At 40.3% G+C, this 19168-nt stretch overlaps 1 protein-coding gene across 16 annotated transcripts in view; it reads left to right on the top strand.

Annotated features, from left to right (window-relative positions):
* sema6d (semaphorin 6D) overlaps positions 1-19168 on the top strand; it is a 257838-nt gene that overhangs the window by 224465 nt on the left and 14205 nt on the right. For 13 of the 16 annotated variants that reach the window (XM_085968621.1, XM_085968606.1, XM_085968613.1 and 10 more), the window contains 16 exons: positions 4823-4981; positions 6884-6995; positions 7209-7269; positions 9694-9756; positions 10141-10242; positions 10888-10978; positions 11313-11432; positions 11622-11710; positions 12415-12632; positions 13308-13439; positions 13604-13759; positions 13855-14028; positions 15093-15233; positions 17438-17515; positions 17690-17748; positions 18126-18176. In XM_085968621.1, the coding sequence (XP_085824747.1) occupies positions 4823-4981; positions 6884-6995; positions 7209-7269; positions 9694-9756; positions 10141-10242; positions 10888-10978; positions 11313-11432; positions 11622-11710; positions 12415-12632; positions 13308-13439; positions 13604-13759; positions 13855-14028; positions 15093-15233; positions 17438-17515; positions 17690-17748; positions 18126-18176 (1806 nt within the window). Of the gene's footprint in view, positions 1-4822; positions 4982-6883; positions 6996-7208; positions 7270-9653; positions 9757-10140; positions 10243-10887; positions 10979-11312; positions 11433-11621; positions 11711-12414; positions 12633-13307; positions 13440-13603; positions 13760-13854; positions 14029-15092; positions 15234-17437; positions 17516-17689; positions 17749-18125; positions 18177-19168 lie in introns of those variants that run through there. The other 3 variants (XM_085968622.1, XM_085968612.1, XM_085968623.1) reach the window with 2 other exon arrangements.

Raw genomic sequence — 19168 nt, 5'->3', positions numbered from 1 at the left:
GAGGCATACTCAGTTCGGCCAAAAATCAAAATGAACATTGAAACAACTTCCAAAAGAAATAGTGGAGTCTTTCGAGGTTGAAAGAAATTGAGCGAATTGGTTGACTGGGTGGTGGTTCCTTGTTCCTAACGGGTAGTGTTACTTCTATCTAGCTGTCGAGGTAGTTCAGCAAGTCAGCATTGTTAACAAATCCTGGTTATTTTATGCCAGTCATCAAAGTGTGACAATCAAATTTAAAATACGATAAGCACTATGCACAAGATGTGTAGATAGATCGATTGATTCATTTGAGTTGTATTATAGCTGAGAGCCCTTATTTAAAGCTTCATGACTGCATAATTTTATAATACTGCTGCTAGGGAAAAAAAATTGATTTCAATTTCTGGATATGATTGAAAAATGTCATTAAAATGTTTTTGTTATCGGTTAACATTGAGCGTAGCATGCCCATTTGCACAGGTTTTCAACAAGTACATACTTGGGCAAAAGGTTTATGTGCCAAAGTTGACTAAAACCATGGAAATACTTCCACTCCTGAAAACAACTGCCTTGTGTGTGTACCCAATGTACAGGCTGCATTTCCCGACACTCCCAATCAAGCCACAGATAAAGCACAATCACGTTTAATCTTCAAAGCCTAAAATTGTATTCAGGACCTCACTGGTTTAGTGAATAGTCTGGAACCAAAATTATTAAAATGATAGGGCTACAGAACTATGAAACCTACAGTAGAAGCAAAGGGGAAATAATTGGCTACATTTTTACATGTAATTCTATCACCAGCTAGTTGAGGATTGATCATACTCACATTCTGTTTTTGAACATCACTGTTCATCAAAAAATCTGCGATAACCAGAAGCAGAAAGTTTGACTTATTTTTCCTTGTTCCCCATATATTTACAACAGGTAATAAAGGAGCCTAAAACGTTACTGTCTAAAGTCTTCCTAAATTCATTTTTTTGGGGGGAGGGGAGAGGGGGCTACCTATTTTTCACTGATGTATCTAAAAAATTGACAAGTTGTTCAAATATTTCTTTTTATACCTTTTTCAAAATGGGTTTGGTTATGTTTCCAGAGTGGTTTGTAAATTTAAAAACAAGTTGCAATGTCGTTCTGCTCCTCATAGTGGGTGGGGGGCTCTCAATTATTCAGCAGGGTAAGAGTTAAACTAAGACTCTGAACCTGACTCGAGGGATTTGGCTTAAACAACCCAGGCTAGTTTAACCAGCTTCATTTATTTGCCTGACCTGCTTTTGTGTTACGAGTCACCCCATAAAACTGAGCCGGAGTTGTAGATCAAGGGTACAGAGCTAAGGTCAGCGATTAGTTTTGGATCTGCAGTTTAGCACATGCCAATACAGAGGCTGATGGGGCTCCTCAACAACATACCGCAGCTAAGATACTTTCAGTATAAACCAAGCAAACTTGAAATATCACCTTTTAATTTACTTTCATTACTATCCAAATCTTAAAAAAAAGACATTCAACCACCAAAGCACAAAAACATCAGTGAAATGCTTAGTCTTGAGGCAAAAACTAACGTACTTTGTCACCATTCTAACAGTTTAGCGTGACTGAAGTGCAGCCTGCATTTAATTTGGCCCTTTTCAAACCTCTGAGGAATTGCACACTTGGTAATACCAGCAAACTGATGCATGAAATGGTTAACTTGAGGAGATGACTCCTACAGCTTGAATATTCGCCTAGATTTTCTCGCATCTTAATTGTAACTTATTTCATAATCATAAACTGCAAGTTTAAAAATTAACTAGTATTGTACATCAAAGTCTGACAGAGAGGGAAGCAGCTGGAACACTAATTAGCCAGGTTTGTAATTCTGTAGATACATTGGCCTTGCTCATTATTCAATGCACGTCATTGTAATCACTACAAATTTTAAAAGGTTTCACTAATATAATTATACTACTGTCTTGAAATTTTCCAAGAGCCATGTAAAACACCCATATATCCATGACATTTATTTTTTGATAACACCTCAATATTGTACAAGAGCTGCAGATACTTTGACTAGATAAACTGTGTATATGTGTCTGTGTCCAAGGAGAAATAATGCAATTATTCTCCATTTTGGCATTGCCTTTGTGTGTCCTCACTGCGTGTGTCGGGCAAACTGATGACAGGAACCACTCAAAAATAAAATAACTGTAACCTTGAAAGTTATGAAGGTTAAGAAAAGCAATTCTAATTACCTCGGAGTGTTTGCATCAATTAGCATTACCAGGCTTTCAAGCTCTTTATCAGCAGTATACAGACTGAGAGGTTTCCACTGCTATGGTACTGATCATAGCCCTTTTTTATTTTCATGATCTAGAACACAGGCAAACCCAGAGGCCAATATTTTTTTAAATATTAACAGTGCTATGTTTTCAACATGTTGCTAATAGAACAAATTTGTTTTGACATTGATCAAAAATGGTAAATTGGCCTTTTACAAGCATGGATGATCTTTTGAAAGGTGTTATCAAACTACATTATTTTTTCTTTCAGCGATTGTATTCAAGCTTATGATGCACAGTCTCATTAGCTAACGGCCTTTACTAGGACAAACTGTAGCAGAATCTGTGCAATAAAAATCAAAGTTCAAGGGAACATAAATTAGCAAATGTTACACTTGGAAACTGTCTGCACCAGACAGCTGCTACTGAATCTAGACTACCTCCTGATAGCAAGTTAGCCTTCATAGTAACAGAAGGAGCACACTGCATTATCCTGTTCACATTCAGTATGTAGTTCTGATTATTGCCTGAAGGAAACTAGTGGCGAACAGGGAAATACTGGATTGAAAGATTTGGACAATTGGTAATGAAAATTAAATGAAGAAACTAAACAATAAATATGTAAGCTTGTTTTTTATATAATATTGGAGTTATGTCCAAATTAATCAACTGTTAATTGTTGCTCAATTTTCTTGCGTTCATTATGACGCTCTTTAATTAGGAATCCATTGGCCATTGATCGCTGCCACTACAGCTGCCAATGGAAGCAGAACAGCTCCTCCAGTGGCCCAATCGATAAATACACTGCATGCTGCGGTGCTGAGCAATACAGACTAAGATGATCCATGTTCTGTGTTGTTCGCTGGGGTAGTGGAGGCAGTTGGTCTGAGCAGCTTCAGGCTCAGAAGCAGAAAAGTCGACCAGTGTTCCTGTTTCTATCCATTGCTGGACACTGTGCATACGGGGGACACACTTTGGTTAAGCTATGGTGCCCACCTCCCCCACAACTGTTGAAAAGCTTTCCGACTTGGAAGAACAGCCACTTGAGCAAGGTGCACCTATGAAACTAGAGCCCAGCATATGCCACAGTGTCCTCGGGAAAGGAATGGAGAAAGTTGTGACATGAAAGAATGTAGAATTGGTGTGCTCTGCTCACGGTATTGTTCCATAAAGAATTGCTAAATTCAATACCACCAGTAATGAAAAGCAACTCGATCTGTATTACAGTGGAGGGGGAAATTTGAGTCATTCTACATATTTCTACCTCTGTTTCTGTTGAATCTGATATCTACCCCTTTGATAGAAAAATTAAGCCCAATATGAAGTGCTAGCCCAAACACGCTGCGATTGCACCATTGTCAGCATGGTAATGACATGTCGCTTTTATATGCAACGAGTTCAATAAAAGACAAACTCAGTCACTTTGAATACATATTTGCGTAATGTTGACTCTACAAGGGAGTTGCTGCAAGGCTAAACCACCTCTAATGGACAAAAATATCTAATCTGCAGCAGATCTGGAATTAATGACACTTATGTTTACAACTTTTCAGTGGTTAACTCCAGATGTGCCACAGAAGGTTGGTTCTGGGAACAATAAATTTGAAGCAGGGCAATCGGAAAAATTATTTTCTGTTCAAAGTTCGCAGCTGACACGAACGGGATCATTGTGCATAATACGGAGGAGTTTCGCACACGTGGAATTTTTGTACTGAACATTTATTGAGCACAAAGTTCTTCGACCTTTTTGGCATTCAGTAGTTAAAAATATTTATCAACAAAACAATTTTCTATCCTATTAGTATGCATAATCATTTTGTTAAAACATGCCCAAAGTTTTGAACTTTGCTTATTCTTGCTTTCAGTGAGCTCATGAAAAAGAAGTTTAATAATGTCAATAATGAATCACAAGGTGCGCTTATATCATGGCTATTTATTTTGGCACAAAACAAAGTCAAGCGGCAAACGGCTATTGACATGATACAAAGAAAGAAACAACTTCCATTATACAGCACCTGTAACAATCTCAGGACGTCCCAAAGCACTTCAAAGCTGAGGAAGTACTTTTGAAGTGTAGTCACTGTTGTAATGTAGGGAAACGTGGCAGCCAATCAGCTTACGGTGAGGTCCCACAAACCACAATAAGATAATCTTAGTGACATTGCTTGAGGAATAAATGTCGGCCAAGGAATAAAAACTCATTAGATGTAAAAGACACCTTTTGAATTTCATTATTACATTGCATCACTTGGCTTCTTCATATTTGACAATTAAAAAAAACATTAATATATCTGATTTAAAACTACAAATCAACAGTGGGAACAAGAGGTGCTCAAAGAGAACATGATGTTTTGAGTGCGTTCCAGAAGGGAGCGGAGGGAGTTACAGTTCTGATGGACACAGTGAAAGAAAAAAGAAAGACTTGCATTTCTATAGCACCTTTGGATGTCCCAAAGCACTTTACAGCCAATGAAGTACTTTTTTAAAAAAGTGTAATCACTGTTGTAATGTAGAGTGCTGACATTGTCTCACCAATGATTTCATTGTGATTTAACAGCTTATAAAATTCTATTTTCTTTTTGCAGGTAGCTCCCTTTTTGCAAAGGAACTCTCTGTGCCCAGCATGAAGCTCTCCATAGATTATTCCTTCTTTGTGGTGCCTTTCTTTCTGTTGATGGCTTGCCCAACAGTCGCCGTTAGCTTCCCTGAAGATGATGAACCCATTAACACTATAGAGTTCCACCGTAAGTGAAGTACCTCATGGATTCTTCTGCGCACATGCAAACATGGGTTTAGAAAAATCAGCACCATAGTCACATACTGACAAGGTAAACCATTCAATCATAAAACAAAACAAGAAAACGGCCAGCTGCTCTAGGCAATGAAATAACAACAGTGCAAATTGGAAAAAGACGGGGTAAAGTAATACCTGAAATCTAAGCTGTGTTATAAAAAAAACTACGTTTATTTTATGGAATTTTGTCTTTAATAATTTAGATCATTGTCTTAAAAGTAGAATCATGAACTTTCATATAAAGAAATAATAATTAATTTCTGCTACAATTTCCACTTGCAGCATTTTCAATATTTGCTCAGTGACTGAACTAAGGATATGTGTCGCTGCCCAGCATCAGTCAGACCTCTTAGGCTTAGCTAATGGGGTTTGACTGCAGATGAACAGGAACACATAGCCTTAGTTCCCCTCAAAGAGTAAACACTGAAAATGCCAATCATAGCATTGTACAGACAGCAAGGTCCCATAAACAGCAAATGAATGATGGAATCATCTTTGGTGCTGTGGGTGTCCTGGATAGTGTTCCTCCCAAAAGCAGGAAAACGCCAGCTTTTCTTCAAATATTCCCATGTTTTCATTACGTCCATCTACGCAAGCAGCTGGGAACAGCAATATCATTGGAATGCCGTCACCTCTAAGTTCCTCTCCAAGTCACACACCATCCTGACTTAGATATATATCATTATTCCTTCATCGTCGCTGGGTCAAAATCCTGGAATTCCCTACCTAACACAATTGTGGGAGCACCATCACAAGGACTGTAGCAGTTCAAGGGGAAGTCCCATCAACACCTTCTCAGTACAACTAGGACTGAGCAATAAATATGGCCTTGCCAATGCCACATCCTACGACCAAAATATAAAGTTGCCAAATGCCTCCAAGCAAAAGCGCCCATGGGGAATGAAGTTGCACCAGGTGCAAGTACAAAAATAGGTTGACCTATTTTCTGTTACTCCCTTTCAAGGACGGCCATAAAGTCGTTTCTGCATTGACTGCAGGAGGGAACTGGGTAAAATTGGAATGGACTTTCACACCCTGTACCTGAAGTCACTGTTTCTCCTTACTAGTGTCAGCAAAAAGATAGGGCATGTTTGTAACAGCTCTTAATAGCTCGTGCTGTCCTTTTAGGGTCCCAATCTGAAAGCCAAAATAACTTTAGAAACAGAAGGTCAATTATCACCCAGATCACATCCCCTTGCCCCTCCCCTTCCAAAAAAGTACAACTCCTAAATCTGAAAAAGGGAGCTACTCTAATCAGTATTTCCTTTAACCATTTTTCACACAAGTAGTTCTTTCTTTCATGTTTATTTAAATTAGTTTGACACATACACCACATTTCTTTTTGCATCTGAGCAGCGAGAAGACCATGTCTGTGTTCCCATGTCCAAGTTAAAACAGAATCAATCTCCGAGATTGCTAAACAGAGAAATCCGTTCTGAAGAGCAGGTGGACTGAAGTGAACCTGGCCACGTTGGACATCACCTCCGCATTTCCCATCCTGTTTGCAATGGGGGAGGTTTAAAGGAGCCCTGTAAATAAAGATAATTAATAAGTAAAACTGGGAAGACTGAGTCAGTGAGCAGGAGGGAACTCTGAACAAATACTTATCAGTACCACAGACAATATTCGCTTGTCCGACAATCATCAATTAGAAAACAAATGTTAGTGTCTGTTGTGCTTGATGTCTAACACTAATGTGCCCAGCTTGTTTTGTTCAAGTATAATCAGAGTATGATATAATGCATTATCCTTCCAACTTGTTTGTGTTAGATACGTACTGCCAGTCAATGTCTTGCATGGATTTCTCAGCTATGTAATCTTGTGACAATGTAACCAAATTCTGTTTTCACAGATTCAAGACAATATCCAATCTTCAGAGGACGGCTTTTAGGAAATGAGTCTTTACATAGATTGGACTATCAGCTAATGCTGAAGATCGAAGACATATTATATATTGCTGGCAGGTAACTTCGCTAATCTGGGGTTTCTATTCTTCATCTACTCTTATTAAATCACAAATTTAAACATTAAACTTAAATCCTCAAACAGTAATTCTCCTCAAAAGTTAATTTAAAAAGAAAAGAAAAGGCTTAAGCTTGAATGGTTACTTCAGCTCTTGTATTATAATATATACAGTAAACATATTTATGTGCTTAAATTGTATTTTTTTTATATAGGGACCAAGTCTATGCTATTAATTTAAATGATCCTCCAAGGGGAGAAATCATTTCTAGCAAAGTAAGTCAATTTTCTATTTTTTGTCCCCCTCCTATTTCCTTCCCCTTTTCACCCCCCCCCCAACTGCATCTACACTATCCCCTTTGGTCAGTAGGACTAAATAGTGCCTGTACAGCACCTTGGTGAGTTGTATAAACACTTTTTTGGTTTATACCAGACTGCCGTGGTGTTGGTGTGGCCACCAAGTCACACCTTGGTTTCTCCCTCTGGCACCTTCTCTACCTTGTCCCACCCCACTCACCCCTCCTTCAAAATCTTCTTTGTAGATACATTCTTGGCCCCATCCTCTTCGCATGCTGCCACTTGGGTAACACCATCCGCAAACATATAGGGCTGGATTTTCATTTAGGAGGCGGGACTACAACTGTCGGGGTTGTAGTCCCGCCTCCATCGAGTTGTGGCCAACCCATGCGATTTTCACTTGATTGACCTTGTTGAGCCCGCCCAGTGGGCGCAGCAGGCCAATTAAGGGCCACCCGGCAACAGGTGACGCCACAGATTGACATTTCATCTGTCAAGAGCTTTTGACAGATGAAATATCAGCGTTTCACAGCTGTTTGAAGCTGTCAAATACTGACAATCTGTACTCCAAGTTAATTCCTTCTTCTCAGGATGATTTAGAGATCTCCCCGGAACAGAAAGCTGAATGCTGCAATTTTTGACAGATCGCGGCCATTCTGCTTTCTGTGCCGGTGAGATGAGGGACTCCCGAGACCTGATGGAAGGAAGGCTGTAAAGGTATGTAAAACTTCTTTAAACACACCTACCTCTGCACTCATGCACCCATCACTCACCTGAACACCGGACATCTCGACCTTTCCAAGCCCTTCAGCCCGACGGCCCGCCTCGCTAACTTGGCGTGGTTTGGAGCCGTCGGGAATCCCCCACTTCAAGAATGAAAATAGGGATTAGGCTAAAAACTGCCTGTTAACAGGCAGTTAATTGGCACTAATCCCCTTCCTGCCTCGGGGAGGCGGGTCCCAGTGCAGGTCGGGTACCCACCTCCTTTGAAACTGGCATGGAGACTGGTTGGGGGCGGAATGGGTTCGTGCCCCCCGATTTTAACCCCCCCCCCCCCCCCCCCACAGCCCAATGAAAATCCTGCCCATAGTGTATGCTGATGACACCCAGCTCTATCTCTCCACCACCCCTCTCAACCTCCCCACTGCTTGAGTTTTATCAGATTGCTTCTCCAACATCCCGTCTTGGATGAGCCATAATGTCCTCCAGTTAAACGCTGGGAAGACCAAGGCTTTTGTCTACGGCCCCTGCCACAAATTCTATATCCTTGCCATCGATGCAATCCCGTACCCATATCCTCTCCATCACAAAGACTACCTACCTGCAAGCTCTATAACATTGCCCACCTCTGCCATGTCTCAGCTCATCTGCTGTTTGTCACCTCCAGACATGACTATTCCAATCCTGTCCTGGCCAGCCTCCCATCCTCTGTAATTTTCACCTCATTCAAAACTCTGTTGCCTGTATCCTATCCCGCACCAAGTCCCGCTCACTCATCACTCTTTCCTACATTGGTTGCCGATCCCCCAGTGCATCAAATTTTAAATTCTCATAATTGTCCTTAAATCCCGTCATGGACTCCTCTCTTCCTATCTCTGTAACCTCCTCCCCCCCCCCCCCAAAACTCTGCCCTCTTGTGAACCCCCTCCCCCTTAATCCCACCATTAGCAGCCATGCCTTCTGCTGTCTAGACCCTACACTCTGGAATTCCCACCCTAAAGCCCGCTGCCTTTTCACCCCCCTCTCCTCCTTAAAAACCACCAAGATTTTAGGCACCCCTCCTAATATTTCCTCCTTTGCCTTGGCATTCATTTTTCTTGATGTATGTGATTTTTTTTCCCTCTATATTAAAGGTGCTATATAAATGCAAATTGTTGTTTCTGTTGTTGTGTACTGTCCTTATCTATATTCTGTTGTTTGTCCTTCACTGTACACTTAATGAAATGCTAACAAAGCCAGCCAGGCTCAGCAGTTCTGAGAGGAGTATTCAATTGAACCAGCTAGTTTAAGTCACTTCAGGACGTTACTCTGTGACAGATTGTCCCGCACTTTGTGCCAAATTTAAAATGCTGGTGCTCTGCAGTTAAGTTGAAAGCGAGTTCAGAGCTGCTTACTCTTCTATGCTCAAGGAAAGCGTCGCAAATGATAATGTAGATAGGTTTTGGGAGACAGAATCAGTTACTGATAACTCACAACCCAGATTCATATTTCAACGTCCCAGCAGCCAGACTGACAAGCTTACTGCATGCTGTATCTCGTGCTTGTAGGTTGCAACATAACCACCTAAGAAATATTGAAAATTAAATCCATTTATGAAACACTGTTACAAAATGTTGTAACCATTACATTTTTGGTGGATCTAGGAGTACAATAAATGTAAATATGCACTCTACATTCTGATAGAAACTAACCTGGAAGTCAAGACAGCAAGACAGAAGTAACTGCGCCATGAAGGGCAAGCACAAAGTAAGTATTATGAATTATTGCCTGTCGATACAAATAAACAGCTGATTTACCACAGACACTGTGCTTAGATCCGGATCTCTATATAGTGGGGTGCAGCATACATAGTGCATTAACTGAAGTGAATAACAAAACTATTGATTAATATAAATATTGGCGTGCATGAGATAGATGCACTGATAGATATTGGAATGAATGGGATTGATTTATTGATCGCTATTCGAATGAATGGGAATAATGCATTGATATTGTGTGCCTGGAACAGACATCCATTTGTCTGAACTATGCTGTATTTTGACTGAGACAGACTACTTCATCTGTTATAAACTGATTATATCAGAGATGCAGTATCTATCTAATGCACTTTTGGATTTATTTTTCCATTAGGATGAATGCCACAATTTTATCAAAGTCTTTGTCCCCAAAACTGACGATACTGTCTTTGTCTGTGGCACAAACGCTTTTAACCCTGTATGCAGATATTATCGGGTAAGTGATGATGGACTTTTTGTCAATTAAAATAAATCCATTCAACAGGATTGATCCCTTTTCTGCCCAAATAAGCCCAACATGTTTCTGAATTTCCAGCAATACAGTTTGGCATTTTGCAGATTAACAGTTTTAGCAGAAGCACAGACCCAGTGTCTGCAAATGTTTATATCGCTATTAAATGAGATCTTGACGAGCTCATAGAACAGCTCTGGATGTACCTCTGCATTTCAAACCGAGTAACATGGACACCAAGGTCAGCCAATAAATGTAAAATCCAAGGCCAGAAAAGACTAAAAGCCTTTGATATTTCATCATTGCAAATTGTGCAAAAACATCATTTCTGAAAGGATGAGCTATAACTTTCACATTTAGGTCCCTTATCTGAAAGATTGCTCCATTCAGAATGACATGAAAAATGAACTTAATTTCAAAAATAGTAATAAGTCACTTCAAGAGGAAACAATTAATTTTTTTTGCAATATTAAAAGTTTGGAAAGGGTAATGGTTAATGTCACAGAAGAGCACAACACTTGAATACGTCAATAGCAATTGTATTATAGCCATATAAAATGTTATTGCTTCACAGCTGTTGTACAGAACAATGCTTGACACCAGGGTATAATTTATCTTCATTTTATGCAGTTGGATACTTTGGATTATAATGGCGAAGAAGTCAGTGGTTTGGCACGGTGCCCATTTGATGCCAAGCAAACCAACGTTGCCCTCTTTGCTGGTAAGATGTCCATTAGCAAAGAATCTAAATGATTAATGATGTTTGTAGTGTCAGTACAAGTTTAGAAATATATGACAGCTCATTGCATGCCATGTTTGTTTCACAAACATTATTATTGCTCATAATTCATTTCAATGTGGAACTACCCAGAATAGCAATCTATATACATGTACAGAAATAATATACACAAATACATACGGTAATAGTATCCAAGAACGAAAGGTATACTATAAGGTAAACGCAGGAGAACTTTGTACAGTCTGGGTGAAAGTAGCACTATAGTAAGTCTAGAAAGAATTAACTTAACTTCCTTTTTGCCTGTTTAATATTCCAGACAATAAATTGTACTCGGCAACAGTTGCAGATTTCCTAGCCAGCGATGCAGTCATCTACCGCAGTATGGGGGATGGATCAGCTCTGAGGACCATAAAATATGATTCAAAATGGATCAAAGGTAATGCTAAAATTGTCCACACAGTTGAATCAGACTTTTAAGATTACTGCAAGTATAATGTAAACTTTTGTTCCTAGACGTTAAGGAACATCGTTGGTAGTGTTTACAATTCCGAGTGCCTGACAAAATAAGTGTGTGTGCAGCTGAAAATGTCAGAAGCCTAAATATACATTTAATATTTTTAAACAGAGCCACACTTCCTACATGCCGTTGAATATGGAAACTATGTGTATTTCTTCTTCCGAGAAATAGCTGTTGAACACAACAATCTTGGAAAGGCAAGTAACCCGTCTAGACGTGGCCCAACCCAGTCACAAATAAGCATTAGAATATTAATGAATTCCGCTTAACTAAGCAAATTGCTGAATTTATATCAGCATGTTCAGTAAACATATGGCAGATTTGTTTATGAATAATTATAATGACTAATTTGGATTGCACATTTCGAAGGAGTGGGAGGTTATAAATTGTCAGGTATTTCCTTCTGATGAAATTAGAATCAATGTTTAGAGGATTCATCTTCTAATTGCATTTGATGTGAAGATCCCTGTTCCTGTACTGTAAGTGGAAATCTAAGATTTGCAGACACTATGATCAATTTTGCAGAAAGATTTCTAAAAATTATTCTTCTCTCTAAAGGCTCCGACTAATAAATATTTTAGTTGCACTAATGCTGTTCATGTTACTTGCAATCCCACATAGATTTGCCACTGTAAATTATTAAACATTTTACTCATGGTTAATTAAAGTGGTTACAACCCATTGACCATATGTTCTTCAACATTGTAGTGCAGGCCTGGGAGTGCTCTGCTTATTTGGAGGGCCATAAAAGATTTCTGATCTCTTGAGGAAAGCGTTGTTTACCAGTGGTGCCTGTAGTTATTTTTAATAAAGTAACAGTAATTATTTAAAATCAATTCTTTAATATTGTCATACTGCAAAAATGGGTGTTGCTTAGTGTATCATTTGTGTTTCTCCCTAGGCTGTTTATTCACGTGTGGCAAGGATTTGTAAGAATGACATGGGAGGGTCTCAGAGGGTCCTGGAAAAACACTGGACATCATTTCTAAAGGCTCGTTTAAACTGCTCAGTTCCTGGGGATTCGTTCTTCTACTTTGATGTGTTACAGTCTATCACAGACATTATAGAAATCAATGGGTACCCTACTATTATTGGAGTATTTACAACACAGCTTAACAGGTGAGAAATGGGTAATCTGGCATTGAATTACTGTTGTTTTTTTGGCCTGGATATTAACGGGGCGGGATATGTAGGCAGGGGAGTTTCGGACAGGAAACCTGGAAGTCCGAGTCTCCCCGCATGCTGTGCAGTTTTAACTCCACAGCGTGCGTCTTTTTTATTTGACAGGTTCCCCGCCCAGAAGTCAGCCTGGTTGACAGGCTTGGCTTCCAATCGGGCGGGGACGACTCTGGAGCAGGCCGCAGGAACAGGTGGGTCCGATCCCCAACCCAGGGGTGGGGGTGGTGTCTGATCCCCGGGGGAAGGGGTTCTCTGATCCCGGTGGTTTGTGTGAGTGGCAGGGAGTCTGATGGTGGTGGGGGCAGGGGGAAGCACTCTGTTCCTCCTGGCCCACAGACAGTGCTGCAGAGGCACTTGCCTTCCTCCCCAAAAGGCCACCAGCCTCAGTAAAATATTTAAATTGCCAACCCGCCTGCAGGGAGCAGATTGGCTGCCCGCCCCTTGCCCCGGTGCTGTTAAATCCGGAAGTGGGTGGGTTGGGGTCGGGTTTTAGATTTTTTTTAATTTTAGCGTCGGACCCGACCTCAACCCACCCGTACTTTGAATCAAATTGATCAGATTAACTTTGGGTAGGAAAAATGATTTTTATGGCAATATTTTTTGTACCTTGTATAGCATCCCTGGATCAGCAGTGTGCGCCTTCAATATGGAAGACATTGAAAAATCATTCAAAAGAAGGTTCAAGGAACAAAAGACCCCAGACTCTGTTTGGACTGCTGTGCCAGAAGATCGGGTACCAAAGCCAAGGTACATTACTATTATTACTATTGTTTAACAGGACTGAGATTTGGCATATTAAGTTTATTCAGCAACAATTTAAAAACTTCCCACCATGTAACTATTACAGCACGTACTCTTATAAAGTTCTGTACTCTCTTTTGTTCGACTAAAGTGTTGTATTTTTTTTTAAGACCTGGCTGCTGTGCAGGACATGGTCCAGCAGAATCTTACAAAACCTCTATTGATTTCCCTGATGAAACACTATCCTTCATCAAATCCCATCCACTGATGGACTCTGCAGTTCCCTCACTCATAGAGGAGCCCTGGTTCACCAAGACAAGGGTCAGGTAGGACATCCTGAACTAACCAACTGCCCATGTTAATTTCCCTGCTGAGTTGCTCACCTGGAACTTCTTAATGATGTGTTACTCTTGTTTTACAGGTACCGTCTGACCGCGATTGCCATTGACAATGCTGCAGGGCCACGTCAGAACTACACCGTTACCTTTATCGGGTCAGAAGCTGGCATGGTGCTTAAAGTGTTAACAAAAACCAGTCCCAGTTCTCTCAACGACAGCATACTACTGGAGGAAATGGATGTTTTTAACCCCTTAAAGTACGTAAAAGGTTCATGATTTCATTTTTGGAAAACTAAGGCTGTACAAAGGAATTAATCAGAGTGTGGGGTGGGGAGAGTACATTAAGAAATGATTCCCAATATTAAAAAATGAACTGTCTCGCCACAGGATTTTTGATGATGATTCCCCTTCCCCACAGTGTACTTAGGATCTTCTCTTGGACGAAGTATGGTGCAAGAGAATCTCCACCTATGGAAGCTCAGTCATTGAGTATATTCAAGACAGAGATCGATAGATTTTTTAATATTAAGGGAATCAAGGGATATGGGGATAGTGCAGGAAAGTGGTGATGAGGTAGAAGATCAGCCATGATCTTATTGAATGGCGGAGCAGGCTCGAGGGGCCAAATAGCCTAGTCCTGCTCCTATTTCTTATGTTCTTAAATATCTTGTCCAATGATGGCATCAAGAAGCAGATGCATAAAGGAAACTGTGAATTGCTGGCAATACCAGTACACAGTGGTACTTGAGCCGTGATCAGTCAGTATCAGTTGTGTATCAATTACCAAGCTCGGGCACCTCTACATTGGCATTCTAGGCCACAGCAAACTCCAATTACTGGACCTCCTCATTGCATCACTCCCTCATGCATCCATAACCTATGCCATCAGCTACCTGGTTGAGAAGACCTGAAATGTTGCTGCAAACAAATATTTTAAATGTGGATACCTCCTACAGGGCAGTAGATTTTTAGTCATTTTTCTCATCTCATTTAAATGGGCAGAGTACTTTGTACGAACAGTACTTTCCTTCACACCATCCTCCATTAATCCATTTTCTGATTTGTATAGTCTTTAGCTGCCAACAGTGCAGGAACAGACCAGTAATTGCTTGTAAGAAAACAAACAAGATGTAATTTTGCAAGATTTTTAAATCATTGGGAATGGAGGGGATTTTAAAAGAAATCGGGTAGAGTATCTGATGTGAAATGAAGTCCTTTTGTGCTGATAATTTAAAATATTCAGTCCATACTTAAAGCAATCGAATCATTGTTCTTGAAAGTGTACCTGACTGAGTCTTTCTGATTGAAACCAAACAACCAGGTGCAATGCTGCTAATGAAGATGACAGAAAGGTCCTGGGATTACAGATTGACAAAGACCATTTTGCCTTGTTCGTGGCCTTCTCCAGCTGTGTCATTCGTGTTCCGCTCAGTCACTGTGAACATTATGGCACGTGCAAAAAGTTAGTGTTTCTTAACTTTATAATCATTTCCTTTAGTACTGATCGAGGGAAAGGTCAGAATGGTAATTCTACAGAATCTGATAATAATGCAATACTGCCAGTTATTCAGCGTGCATTTTAATGTATTGCACACAGTTAAACTGGGCGGCATATCTACGTGGAAAGGTATTGTGAAGGGGATTGGCAAAGTTGATCCAAGCAAATTGTTCACTGTGCTGAAGGGTTCAAATAACAGGGGACACAGAATTGAAAAATTAGGAATTCAGGAGCAAGAACAGAAGGCAGGTGGAACTTTAAATAAAAACTAAAGGGAATAGACTTAGGGGACAAGTTAACATTGAAGGGCAGTGAAGCAAATTGGCTCAAACGGTAACTAGTTTCTGGAGAGAGAGGGAATTGGATAGTATGATGACGAGGTAGATGGAGATCAATCAAAGTTTAATGGCCTTTTTCTCTCCCAAAATTCTTATACATTGCCAAATTTAGCCAATTTAACAGGATTGTCTTGCCACCCAGTTGAATAGCCAGCGGACACTGTCGAGATTTAAATGTTAAGAGTGGCCACTTGGATCGAGACACTTGCAGGGCTGCTGCTGTCTGGGAAACTATACTTCAGTCAGAGGCTTCAGGAAATGTGACAGGAACATTTGGGTAGGAGGAGACCGGGAAATGGCAGATCTCCCGAGAAAGTAACAGCAGTGACCCATGAATTTTAAACGCTGCTGGCGACTGTGGGGCATGCAGGGAGCACCTTTTCCAAATAAACGGGAACAACACATGGGAGCAAACAGAGGAGCCACGGCTGTGTAACCTCAAGCTACACAGAATGAACAGTGCACCATTACATGAGAGAATGTTAGGATGAAGAACTGTTGCTCCTCTCTCTGTGACTGTCACAAAGTTGTGGCATTTTCAGTAGCCATGCTACATGCTGTTGTATGAATCTGATAAAAAAAATTAAAAAAAAATGTTCTAAGTGCAGTAACCCATAAGCTTGAAAGTCATATACAGGAAACTTTGTTATATCCGGCACCGACGGGACCGAGCTGTTGCCGATCTATCAAAACTGCCGGACATACCAGCGTTAATGTTGAAGCATACGGAGATTTGCAGCTCCAACAAACACTGTTGCTTAGCAACAGCTTCTAAACAGTCGGCCGTACCTTAGAAGCGTCTCTGTAGCTTAGCAACAGCTTCAGAGAGACTTTGCAGAGCCTGACTGTTGGGGAAAAAAAAAGCCACGAGAAGAAAAAAAACCTAACAAAACGGCTCCTGATTTCTGCCGGTAGATCGAGGTTTCCGGACATACAACCTCCGGATAAACCAAAGTTTCCTGTAAATGCAAAAATGTGATCACGTAATGGAACTAAAATGTCAATATTGACTGCAGAACTCTCACTGGAGTTTAGTACGTTCAGCTGATTTAAATCTGTCAATTTAATATTTTATCTCCAGCTCGAGATTTTCAGGACAACTGGCAGCCGGCGGGGGTGCATTAAGGATAGGTCACTAGACAGAATGGATTATTATAGCGATGGATTGCATTAATGTGCCCTTCATGATTATAATAAACCACATAAACATAGGTTGGTTAAGGAGTTCAGAAGAAAAATAATCACAAATGCTATAAAAAAATTAAATACTCAATTTGTTTGAATAGTGCCTCGTTGAGACTAAACCGTTCCTGGAATGAACTGGATATTTCACTGTTCCTGTTGTGTTATATGCTCATAGAATGCTTGGAGATTTTCTTTTAACCTATATACAAGCATAATTGGCAGTTCATCCAGGCAAATGGCTCACTATATAGTGGAGGGTTCAAATGCCAGAACACACAGGTTTAAAAATTAGATAGGAAGGAAAAAAACAGGAAAGTCAAGCAGAGCTTTATCACCCAAAGGGTAACAGATTTGTAACCTAGAAAAGGTAAATGCATTTGTAGTGAGAGACGGGATTGAGGGAAATGATGAGAGGATGGGTAGAGTGGGGTGTATCTTTCAAAAAGGTATGGACATTCCTTGTTCCTAAACATTCTTGGGTTTTCCATTAGGGGTAATTCCCTGATCCGGCGCTCCCACGCCCATGATTTTCCCCTGTGAGCACCAGATCACAGAATCACCCTTAAAGTAACCGCCCAAAGTACTTACCTAAAAACTTAACTATACCCTTAAAAGATGCCACTTATTTCTTTGTTTCACCCATAGAGCCTGCATTGGTTCACGGGACCCATACTGTGCCTGGTTGGATAATAAATCGTGCGGAATTGTGAGACCTGGTATAAAGTAAGTATCTGTTTTCACGCCAACACCTGAATTTCTGATAAAAACTCAATTCCATTAGACAAGGCTGCAGCGAGAGTTTATTTTTCTTTTTACTGTTGAAGAAATTACGTTTTATAGACTAAACACAGTGGTATTTCAAGCCTCTCAGGAGTGGTTTTGCTCTTTTATCACCAGCACCGTGTTTGAACAAGATGTAGAATCTGGCGACACAGCACATCTTGGCGAGTGTCATGGTAAGTAAGATTTCTTGAATCAATTTGTTTTAATATGGAGGGAATTTAGGATGTGAAGCCGCAAACCAATAATTTGAGGTTCTGTGAAGGTACTCGGACCTTGATTTACCGAGTTGCCGTAATATAATTTCACGCATGGCTAACATATCAACCAGATAACATGTACAGTTTCAAAAAAGCCAAGCTTTTCATCGTCCTAATATAGTTTGCAGAGCTGAAAATCCTTTATTATTTTTAGTGATTTCTAAGTGGAAGCACATCAAGCTAATGTTCTGAAGTTTTATTTTTGTAGCATACTCAGCTGGTTTCAATTAAACTATTTCATTTGCTAAGTTCATTACTTTTTTTTTTACTGATCTCTCTTTTAATTCTTTTAGAAATCTTGGCCACTACACCAGATTACAAAACATTTGGTGATCCAACGTCTGGTTAGTTTGGTTGTTGCTCTTTTTACATTTACCTTTTTTTTTCTCCCCACCCCACTTCCTCAGCAAACTTTCCCCTTTCCCCTTTCTGCTCGCTTGGCAGATGGCCATGTGTGAATTGCTCCACATCTGCCAGCCACTAGAACGATCTAGTTAACTAATCATTCTTTCTTTCGTCATCGTTAGCGTTTCCCAGCACGTTTCCCAGCCCCCACTGACTAACCAGATTTCTTACCCAAGGTTACCTTTTAACCCATAACTGTACAGCCTTTGCTACTTGCTGTAGCAGCCCGGGTTTCTTTGCTTCCCAAGCATGTACAGGCACATCACTGGTTAACTACTAATTTGCTTATCTGTTTTCTCTCCGAAATCAAGATCTATGCTTCAGTAATGAAATGTTAACACCATAAAGCATTATTTAGTAGACCTTTACCTATATTCTCAATTTGACAGAATGTAATCCTGTGAAAATGTTGAAATACTTTATCCGTATTATGTGGTGGAGATTGTTCTTTGAATGTGCACCTGTTTAAATGGCTGTTAGATGTCCCAGAAAATGAGATCATTCTGAGCAAACCATGAGGTCTGTGTAGTCTCCATAATTCATTTGTGTGTTTTTCTACGAATGGCCTGCCATGTAAGGAAGTTCAAGGGTCTCCAAACTGATAAGCACCTATAGCCAACCCAGATAGTTGTGGGGTTGAGTTCCAAAGCCTCCTACCATTCAGCTCCGTCTGTTTTGAAAGAGTAGTGCCTTATTAAATGAGACACTTGCTGAAGCCCTAAAACTGGCTCTGGCCTTCGTTCACTGAGGTTTTCTGGATCCATAAAATGAGGATCCCTTAAAAGCAATATGTTTGGGGCAATTTCGGAAACTGATTTTCTGCACACTATTGTTGACGCCAACATGCCTGAATCAAATCCTGAGATGGTGATGTCAAGCCGCAAGCTAATCCTTTGTGAATCAGCAAAACACTGCTGATTCACAAAGTGAA

The sequence above is a fragment of the Somniosus microcephalus genome, chromosome 27 (assembly GCF_052327205.1).
Source record: "Somniosus microcephalus isolate GS21.2 chromosome 27, FLI_Smic_1.0, whole genome shotgun sequence".
Lineage (NCBI taxonomy): Eukaryota > Metazoa > Chordata > Chondrichthyes > Squaliformes > Somniosidae > Somniosus > Somniosus microcephalus.
This window is presented reverse-complemented; position numbering and strand designations above follow the sequence as displayed.